An 11,294-nucleotide genomic window follows, 5' to 3' on the forward strand; every position below is an offset into this window, starting at 1 on the left:
TCTTGATCTTCATCGTGTGGATGAACTGAAGAACTTTGCAGTCAACAACCTTCTTAGTTGGTGATTGAAGTTACGTATTGGGATCCACACAATTGGTTAGTCATGTACTTGGGAGCTGAAAGTTCAATTATGTGTATAAACACCCTTGAACGTTTAGACCCTCAATTTACAAATGAACCAATTCAAGCATTATGCCAAACAACTAGTGTGCGGAAAATGAACATACGCTATAATATAGAATTGGATATACTATCTAAGCTAAATTAAAATCACAACCCACAGCAGATAATAAAAGGCAAAGATAAAAGGGAAGGAAGATACAAACACAAAGACAACACGCGATGTGTTATCGAAGAGGAAACTGAAGCTCTCGGCGTAAAACCTCTCTGCCGCTCTCCAAGCGGTAAACAATCCACTAGAAAATGTAGTTAGGATACAAGGACAGTAATAGACCCTCCAAGCCTAATCTACCCAGTGCACATAAGCCCTCCAAGCTTCTTGCTCCAACAAGGTTGCGCCGAACCTTTTTCTTTTCTAGCTTCCTGGATTCCGCTACTAGACCATAGCATCAACCAATGTAGATTGGTTCCTTCCTAACTGCTTCCCAGCAAACCAAACAACCCTCTCACAGTGATGAATATGGTGAGAATAAGGTTTTGGTAAAATGCCTCTCAAGAATTTGACAATGGAGAGGAAGAGAGTTGAGGAATTTGAAGAGATTCTAATGTATAGATTGTTGGTGAATCAATCTTATTTTTCTCTAGGGTTTCTCTCTCAAAATTCTCTCTGGAAGCTCTCATACATTTGTGGGTATAAGGGGTATTTATACTGGAGTGAGAGAGGAATGTGAAACGTCAGGTTTTACAAAATAGGGGTGGCTCGCGGCTTAGCCTCGCGACTTGACTAAGTCGCGAGACCCAGTCGCGAGATAACCGTATGCCCAGTTGTCCTGTTTTGTCCTGTAGTGCTCCAGCTAGCATAACTGTTCACCTTCTGGCACGCTTGGCACGTGTGCTGCGTTTGGCGGCTTGAAGCCGCAAGCTACCCGCAAGAGCAAGCCGCGAGTCTCTGTTTTCTTGCACACTCTTGAGCAATCAACACTCTATCTCACTCACTACCCTTACATCAAACCCACCTAAATACAAGGTTACTAAATGCTGAAATACAAGCAAATTTGGCACGGAATAAAGCCAATAAAATGGTTGATTAAATTCAACCTTACAGGAGCCGTACATCGAAAGGGGAACTATCACTACAGAACAAGTGCAATTGGGTATTGGGGTAAGGGTTCAACTGTAGGTTGGTAAGGTACTTGGGATTCCTTTACTTGTAACCGCTTGTTGTGATAATAGTGGAGTTTTGGGAGTGGTGACCTGAAAATCACCTGGTGGGGTTTTTGCTGTTAGTTTTTCCCCATTTGTAAAAAAATCACTGTGTTATTTATTTTCCGCTGTATAATTAGTTTATTGGTGATTTGTTTGTACTACCACGCGTTTACATGTTAATTAACTTAATTAATTCACTTGGCTAGATTAATTGGTTAATTTATCACGAGGGGTCAACTCGTTTTTGGCCTATCACTCATCAAATTCTTATCTATAATCTCCTGAGAATAGGTTTATGTTTATGACTAGACTCGAAGTTCTTAGAAGAAAACTAAATTACTGGTAGTAATGTCGTTATAATGTTTCTTTGTTCAAAAAGTTGGGTTGAGATCTCACTGTTATCATTCCCATTTTAGATTATTTAGTTCGTCCTAATGTGCGGAATTCGGTCGAAAGATTTTATTATCATTCCTTCGGTTTGCTTCATGCTTTATTTTGATGGGAAACGTAGCAACTAGGCTAGCTTATTTATTACTTGGTTCCAATTTTGATGATACAAGTAGCTAAACAGGTATTTTCGATGCTATAATAAATTTAACATACATATAGTGAAAGAAAGAGAAATACTTATAGGTGACTTGATCTGTCACCGTTGGAGTACCTAAGCCACCGGATAGGAAGGTTTCTTGGCAATGCCACAAACACCTTCTGGTGCTCCAGTATCTCTCTGAATCCTCATGTAGCCACTCTCACCCCAGGTGGTGCCCCATGAATTCTTGATTAACCAGTACTTGGTACCATCATCACTCATTCCATACCCGATTACAGTAACGGCATGGTCTAAATTGGTCCCGCATTCTCCTGTGAAAACTCCACTGGAATAGGACTTAAAGTCAGGACTAGAACCTTCTATGGCAACTGAAACTGGGTGGTTGGCTACTGCTTGCAGTAATGCCTCCTCATTATTGGAAGGTACGTCTTCATATGAACTTATCTGAGCTACAATATTAGATGCCATTTGCTGGTCACAAGTTCCATCCATAGCCTGATATGGGTAGTTTTCCTCTGAGGCGAGTCCTTGGTTCTGTATTATATATTCAAAGGCATAATCCATGAGACCACCATTGCAACCATTACTGCCTTCCACACAGTCCACTAGTTGTTGCTCGGAAAGGGAGATTTTGTTGCCATTTTTGATCTGGGTGACCCCCTCTACTGCTGCCACAGCTGAAAAGGCCCAGCAACATCCTACATAGGAATCAATCATAACAGAAATCTTGTTAGGACAAAAATAAATGTAGCAAATAAGGCTAAACTAGGTTTTAGTTTCATACAACGTTATTATTCTCTTACCACACTGTTCTTGGTTTTTGATGGGGGTGACAGCTCCTTTTTCTCTCCAATCCATAGTCATTGGAATTTCAGTCAGGTTTTCATATCTGAATGAGGTTTTGGGTGAACTGGGCTGGGAGGAAATCTTGTATCCAGTACGAGTAGCAATGAATTCTTCAGTTGTTAAGTCTGCAAATTCATTGACGCTTAACTTGTAAGTGCGATTCCCTTCATTGTTGACTTTGTCTATGTATTCAACATTGTCCTTGAATATCTTGAAACGCTTTTCCTTCTCAGCATCATCTTCGTAGTTGCGTCCATACTTAGCCATCCATTGCTGATATCTCCCAGCAATGGAGTCTTCAAGTAATGTGCGGGACATGGCTTGATATGTGGAAGTCTCCAAAATCAACAAGAAGACTATGATAAGTTTTTTTCCATGTATTAAAGCCATTGTTTTACAGACCGAAGAGAGTTCTTTGTTAATGGCTCTATGTGATTGATAATTGGTGAGAAAGAAAACACACATTTACCCTATTTATAGGAGATTAGCATCCCCATTGTGAAGTGCATCTTGGGTTGGAATGGGACCCCTTTTTCCCATCGTGCTGGGCAAGTTAAAGTTGACACTTGAATCAGAATCCTTTCTTGAGGGATGCTGATTGCTGATAAAGGTTTTGAATGATCAAATTTAAGTAACATGGGAACCCAGCCAACATGTCAAACTAGAGAGTTTCTATACCGCTGGCTGTAGGATGTTGCTAGCTATTGTTCTTCGTGTAGTATACGAAGGGATACTCCCCCTTGCATGTGGTATTCCCTTTCAATCCATGTAAGTTCTCTCTTTCAGACTATGTAAAGGGTGATGCCAATGACTAGCGGTTCTTGCGGTTGTTTCTTTCCTAGTTTCCCAATATTACTGCACTTAATAATTGCTGATATGTTTGTCATAGTTCAAAAAGTATTTCAAGTAATAGCAAGAACTGTGAATAACGACTTTAAGTACAACTATTTCAGTGATAAAGGTACAATTCAACAAGCTTCTAGTTATTATAGCAAGTAAATAGACTAATTGTGTAGAATCAACAAATCACAATACATGAAGCACTCTTTACGCTAAAATAATAAGAGACTAAGACTAATCTGGTACTAATTAGTTCTTGGTTAACCAGCCAGAAAATAACAGATTGACACGTTGACCTCCGCCAATCAAGCATGAAAGAACAAACCAATGACTCTACTCCCCCTGCCATTTCTGTTATATGCCTTTTGCTTGATTTTCGGTATTGATTCGATAAAGCATATGCTAGTGTGGTAAACATTTTGAGAGTGACAAAACTTGATTAGTTTGAATTGATTACTGATTTCTCAGCTCAATAATTAGATGATGATGAAAGAGATAATTGGACCAATTGACTGACACTTGTCTGCCCTGACCCTTGAATCAGTAGTCCGACCACATTCTGGGCCAACGCTGTTGCAAGCCATTGTCAGATCCGCAGAAAGCTTGAGACTCTTCAATCTTGACCATATCAGCCCGTTAGTGCCCCAATTATAATTAGTGCTGATTTGTTGCGTGTTGATGGTGTTTTAAACTTCTTTGGTTCTCCAAAAAAAATAAAATAAAATAAAATAAAAAACTATAAATAAAATAAAAAATATTTTAAATATAGAATCAAAAGGCTAAGTTACAAACCAGTCATTAAGGCATCCATTCCCACCAATATGAACCAACAGACATCATGGCTACCGTATACTAAATTTGTAAGACATTGAAGCTTAAGATTCAAAAACTTATGGTACATTAATTTGGTACGCTATAATAGGCTATATACTGTAATACATATTTCTTATGAATAATTATGGTGAAACTATACTATTGGTCCCTGAAGTTTACCTGTGAGCGTTACTGGTCTCTCAAGTTTCAAGTGAGCGCGATTGGTCCCTTAAATTTAAAAATTTAATAATGTTAGTCCTTTTGTTAACTGTCGTTAGTGTTTTTTTTTTAATTGATGTGACATTTTTTATATATTAAAATGCTAAAACTATTTCAAGATTTACAAGTCTTATGTAACTATGACACATAAGCTATTTTGAAGAAAAACTTACAAATCAATTTTATGTTAATAATCTATTCATATTTAAAATAAAAAATTAAAATACCAAAACATTTTGGAAAAAAAAAAAAAAAACCAATTTTCACTGTCGGTGTCTCTTCAGTGACCACCCACCCAGGCAAGCTAGACTGTACATCTCAGGCGATGTTCTACCAAAAACTCAAAAACTCCCCAGATCTTACTTTCTTTCTTTTGGATGTTTTTATGGTTTTTTGAAGCATGAAATTCTTTTATTTTATTATTAAGATTTGGATCTTTTGGGGGTGATAGATTGTGAGCAAAGGAGGAGCACAGAAATTCTTTGTAGCCTGGTGTGCAGGTGAAGGCAGATTTTTTTATGGACAAACAGAGAAATTCTTTGTAATTCGTAATGGCCACTATTCATTGGCTTCTAAGAAACCCATTACTTCTTCATTATTGTCATCATCTCCTTTTTCTCTCTGGTGCTAGTCTAAGTGTAGGTGACCGAAGATTAGAGCTTGAAACGATATCGGTGATGAGAAAAAGGAATTAACGCTAACACTAAACAAAAAGACTAATATTTTTTTTTTAAAAAGGCCACTTCAATTAAAAAGATGTCACGTCAATGTACTGTTAGCCACGTAGGCATTAACACTAACATTGCTCATTTTTTAAACATAAAGGACCAATAATGCTCACTTGAAACTTAAGAGACCAAATATGCTCATAGGATAAACTTCAGGTACTAATATTGTAGTTTCGCCAATAATTATTCAATTGTTTGGTTGTATTTTTAATACAAGTAATATTTTTCCTTAGAAATAAATAGTTTCTTACTAAAAATGGCTATAATAACTATTCCTTTAACCTACATAATAAATACATAACAATAAAATAAAACTCCTAAACCCCCCTCCCAAAAAAAAAAAAAAAACTCCTCCTTGTCACTCCTCCCTCTCTCTCTAGTGAATCAATTCACAACTTTTTTCGTGGCTTCATTATTCTCTATATTAATTTTTGGAAAAAACTTAGGGCAAATTTGGTACACTAAATGAGGATTATAATTGGAATTGTTATCTTTATTACAAGGAATAAAATATGTTGTGATTGAATAACTAAACCTATTTGTAAGTTTGGTTGTGAGTTGTAACATTAGAATAAAACTTAAGGTTTATTTTAAGAAATATCTTACTCATACAATTATATTTCCTTAAAAATAAGACTTTTAAAATTTGAAAGAAAGGTGACAATTCATTGTAATAAAAACATTACTAAACTAAAGAATAACTAAACCATGTGAATAATAATTACATTGCAGTGTATATTACAATCTACCAAACATGCCCTTATGTACAATAATTTCTTCATAATTTCTAAATATTAAAGTTGATAACAACAAAAAAGACCGTGTATTAAAAAAGTATTAATAAAAGATAATAGTAAAAATTAATAAGTTAATAGTATATACATGGTATTCATTTATGAGTTTTTATGTGTTATATGTATATATAAGGTCAATTTTCAAATATAAATATAAAAATTGTAGTGAATGTAAAGAGCTTTTGTATGGTGGTCTTACCAATCCCATTTTCACATCAGATGTAATCCCAAAATTTTAATTTTATTGGATCTAATAACATCTAAGAAGCTCATTAGATGTCAAGGGCCTTGTAACACAACTAGTTAGCACATCTTGATTTTTTTCAAAGCATCAAAGGTTTAAATCTCACTCCTCCATTATAGCTAACGAATTTAAAAAACAATACTCATCAAAATTTCAATATAAGAGTGAAGTCCAACCATATTTGCTGGCACACCAAAGGACTAAAAATTGAATTAAATTTACTTCTGCCTTGAGAAGGATCTTAATGAAACAGTATCGTTATTTTTCATTCAAAATGCCCCAGAAGGATCTTAATGACGTCTACTCAATGAACATATGTTAGACTAAAAAAAGAACTAATACCGTTGAATGACTAAAGAAGTAGTAAAAGATTGCAAAATGCACAAATATAATTGTAAATAAATATATCACTTCAATTAATAGTGCCTAAATAGAATTATTTAGGGTAAATTTTATTAACTACCCTTGAGGTTTGTGCAAGCAAGTCCAATTTTTTTTGAAACAAACCAATTTAGTCCTTAATCAGTGTCAAAGACGTTATTCACACTCTCTTACTCTTTTTTCCCCTCCTCTCTTATCTGCCATCCCTTTCTCATGGATCTCAGACTAAAAAATACCCACCACAGCCCACAAATGTTCTTCTTGTTGTCATATTCTTGGTGCCAAAATAATTGATTTGGCACATTCTCACGCCCAAGATTGAAATGAACATGTTCTCTCTTTTCTCTTATCTTGTGTTTCTCTCAAACCACCATGACCACCTAAACTCAGCCAGCATGACCCACAGCCACCAGTCGGCATAACCCACAACCACCATGATCTTTGCTAAATCTTGGTTTCTATACTCTATGGTTAAGGATCAGTTTGGGTATAGTATTTGTTGGGTTTTTTGGGTTTGATTTGGTATTTCTCTATGGGTTGGTTTTCTTTCTTTTTTCATTTTGAAATGGTGGTGGTGGTTTTCTGTTTGGGGGTCTCATTAATGATGGGTTTAGATTTGAGAAGAGATGCATTTTGATTAAATTTTTGGTGTTTCTAGATGTGGGTTTATGAATGGTGTGTGTGTTTTTTGGGTGCTATGTATGTGAACAATTTTTTTGTGGATACTGTTTTTGTTGGGTGTCCTTTTAGATCTACATGGTTGGGTGGTTTTGGTGGCTGGAATTGGTTTAGTGTGGTTTGGTTTGGCCATGGGTGTTTGGATTGGTTTGATTTGGGTGGTTGTGTGGGTTTGCAGTGGTTTGAGTTCTGATTTATGATTTTGATTTGTAGTGGTGAGCTTTGTACCAATGGTTGTAAGGTGGTGGTCGTGGTCTTAACTAGTAGATCTGTGGGCTACGGTGGGTTTTCTTTTTATGTCTAAGATAAAATGAGAGAGGAGCAAGAGAAGCAACAAAAGAGAGAGAGTCAAGAATGGTTAACGTCTTGACGTTGTCTAGGGACCAAATTGTGCATAGGGACTAATTGGTTGGTTTTGAAAAGTTTTAGACCTGTTTGGTATTTGTCCAAACCTCATGGATAGTTAATGAAATTAGCCAATTATTAAAAAGCTAAAATTGTAGATAAGTGGACTTGCTTTCAAACCCAAGCAATATAGATCTGTCTTGTTCATTCTTGCAATCACTTGGAATTATTTTTAACTCTAAGGAATGACACTACTAATAGATAAATTGTTGTTACTTCAAAATGTATCTTCCTTTTAATCTTACAACCCTTGTTATTTTGGCATTGTTAAACTATTTACCCAAAAAAATATATGGCAAACAACTATAGTATACACAACCAAACTAATCTATATACATATATATAAAACCAAAAACTTTGACTTTTGGTTGTCCTCTCCACAATTTTCCACATCAGCATTTTTTATTTATATTTTTTTAATTTGATTTAATTCAGTTTAATTATTTAGATTTTATAGCACCAAATTGCAAAAAATTTGTTCTTTTAAAAAAAAATTAAATTTAGTTTTTTGGTGCCATATAACTACTATACCTAATCAGGGAATTTTTAGATAATCTTAACAAACTATATGATAACTCCATTAATATAAATCTATCCCAAAAAATGGAATATATCTCCATTAATTTGATTATTTTTACGATGACGACATTTAAAAAAAAAAAATCTATCATATTTCCTTATATCTATCAATCACATTTTCTTTCTATTCTTTTTTTCATTTTTTTTATATTAACGTTGATTAGAAATTATAATTTCAATAGGATTTAAACTCTATAATTATATCAAATGAGACTTCACAAATATTTTTAATTTCAATAGGATTTAAATTTTATACCAAATGGACTCTACCAACATATTCATCCTTTAAAAAAAATTAAATAACCAAATTTAATTAGGAATCCATAACCCTATATTATATTATAAATAGTTTTTTTTAGGGATTGTTTGTTACAATTTCAACTCGGCTTTTCATTCCTATATTATATTTTAAATAGTTTTTTTCTCTTTTGGGATTATTCTTCCAACACCGCTCTACTGTATAGTCTCTTGGAGCGCCTTCAAAACAAAAGGTACGTAAAATTTTCTTATTAGGTTTAATGTTAACATATATGAGAGATATTTTGGTCAATTAGAAAAAGTTTGATGAAACATAAAAGGAAAAAGAACAAAAAAATGCACAATCTGGGAAAAAAAAATAGTTACTGTATTAGGTAAAGACTTTTGGAGATTGTTGTTTTTATTTTTGGAATTCTTTATGTTCATGTGTATGTATGTATTGGGTTTAATTGAATTGGAACTATCTTTGAAACTTTGGTTTTGATTGAATAATGAAAATGGTAGAAGAAGTATGTTCCAATATTTGGAGTCTTCTGTATATGTGTTGTAGTTTAAACTTGGTATTTGAATTGTTAAATTGTTAATTCACAGTTTCATTGTTCATCTATTAATCATGAATAATAATATTGCTATTTGCAACCATCATGATATGGTATCAATGATGTGATCATTCTGAATGTTTTCTTTTAGAGTTTAGATAGAGTCTATTTTATAATTAAAAAAATATACAATTAAAAGACTTTTGAAATTACATTTAAAAAAAAAAAATTATACTGTAAGGTTGAATTTAATCAACCATCTTGTTGGCTTTATTCCGTACCAAATTTGCTTGTATTTCAGCATTTAGTAACCCTGTATTTAGGTGGGTTTGTTGTAAGGGTAGTGAGTGAGATAGAGTGATTGAATGCTCAAGAGTGTGCAAGAAAACAGAGTCTTGCGGCTTGATCTCGTGGGTGACTTGTGGCTGCAAGCCGCCAGAAGCAGCATACGTGCCAAGCATGCCAAAAGTTGAAGCGTCATGCTAGCTGGAGCACTACAGGACAAAATAGGACAACTGACCGTTCTGTTATCGCGCGGCTGGAACTTGCGACTTAGTCAAGCTACGAGTCCAAGCCGCGAGCAACCCTGTTTTGTAAAACCTGATGTTTCACATTCTTTTCTCACCCCAGTATAAATACCCCTCATACCCACAAATGAAAGTGAGCTTCCAGAGAGAATTTTGAGAGAGAAACCCTAGAGTAAAACAAGATTGATTCATCTACAATCTTTACATAAGAGTCTCTTCAAATCCTCAATTCTCTTCCTCTCCATTGTCAAATCCTTGAGAGGCATTTTACCAAAACCCTTTTCTCACCATATCCATTATTGTGAGAAGGCTGTTTGGTGTTCTAGGAAGCAGTTAGGAAGGAACCAATCTACATTGGTTGATGCTATGGTCAAATAGCGGAATCCGGGAAGCTAGAAAAGAAATAGGTTCAGCGTAACCTCGTTGGACCAAGAAGCTTGGAGGGATTAGGTGCATTGGGTAGATTAGGCTTGGAGGGTCCATTGCTGTCCATGTATCCCAACTACATTTTCTAGTAGATTGTTTACTGCTTGGAGGGCGGCGGAGAGGTTTTACACCGAGGGCTTCGGTTTCCTCTTTGATAACACATCGCGTGTTGTCCTTGTGTTTGCATCTTCCTTCCCTTTTATCTTTGCCTTTTATTATCTGCTGTGGGTTGTGATTTTAATTTGGCTTAGATTGTTTTCCAATTCTGTTTTATAGCTTTTGTTCATTTTCCGCACACTAGTTGTTTGACATAAAGCTTGAATTGGTTAATTTGTAAATTGGGGGTTTAAATGTTCAAGGGTATTTTTACACTATTTGAACTTTCATATACGTTGGGTCTTAAATGACTTTTATTAAACTTCATCCTTTATGGCATCATTAAAAAGAAAAATCATATAGATAAGTATTAGGATATTATTTGGAACTATCATAATGGACTAATGTATTACACATGATACAAATCTAACTGTAACATCCTATGCTATAAAATAAAAATTGGGCCTATGGTTATCTTCTCTTTGCAAAAAATGGTTAAGTTCTCATAAATTGTGATAGTTAACTTTTAGGTAAAATAGAAACTCTATTAACTATGTATTAAGAAATTTAAAATTCTATTTCAAACAATTTCCAGAACATTTTATTTAATTATTTTAATAATTTTATATTGTAAAAGAATAAAATTTATACATTACATACAATCACTACTTCAGTTACCTTCTAAATGTGGAGAATATGAGAATTCAATTTGTAGATCTACTATCAAGATCACATAGATTAGATTGGTGTTGTGTGAAGTCATTACCATAGAATAGCCCACGACGGAATGTGTTATGTGTAACCAATGATATTAAAGAAAATGAATTTTTCTAAAGCATTATATTGAACAAAAAAAATTACTTATTTTCATTCATTTCAAGTTATAAATTTTTTAAAGTCATAGACCTTTAAGCAAAATAGATACTTTTAACTTTTATTTAACTATCTCGTGCATCGCACGAGTTAGCAACTAGTAGTATGTTTACTTGAAAGACAAATTAAACGCATATAAAGTGTAAACAAAATACTTATCTGTTGGTCGGTGG

The 11,294-nt window shown here is 34.3% G+C and overlaps 1 protein-coding gene across 1 annotated transcript; it reads right to left on the minus strand.

The window, feature by feature from the left end:
* Window positions 1-1,829: 1,829 nt before the first annotated feature.
* Window positions 1,830-3,151, minus strand: LOC115984189 (zingipain-2-like). The gene is made up of 2 exons (XM_031107134.1): window positions 2,679-3,151; window positions 1,830-2,573 (listed from the first exon to the last, which is right to left on the minus strand). Exons 1-2 carry the CDS (start codon window positions 3,109-3,111, stop codon window positions 1,987-1,989), a joined length of 1,020 nt encoding a protein of 339 aa, XP_030962994.1. The 5' UTR covers window positions 3,112-3,151; the 3' UTR covers window positions 1,830-1,986.
* Window positions 3,152-11,294: the final 8,143 nt, after the last annotated feature.

Source organism: Quercus lobata, chromosome 4 (genome assembly GCF_001633185.2).
Source record: "Quercus lobata isolate SW786 chromosome 4, ValleyOak3.0 Primary Assembly, whole genome shotgun sequence".
Classification (NCBI taxonomy): Eukaryota; Viridiplantae; Streptophyta; class Magnoliopsida; order Fagales; family Fagaceae; genus Quercus; species Quercus lobata.

What these genes read in the sequence shown, in the direction of transcription:
- LOC115984189 (XM_031107134.1), bottom strand. Translation starts at nt 3,111, where the DNA reads ATGGCTTTAATACATGGAAAAAAACTTATCATAGTCTTCTTGTTGATT. An exon ending in CAAAAACCAAGAACAGTGTG is followed by an intron (nt 2,574 to 2,678) that starts GTAAGAGAATAA and finishes ATTCCTATGTAG; the next exon opens with GATGTTGCTGGGCCTTTTCA.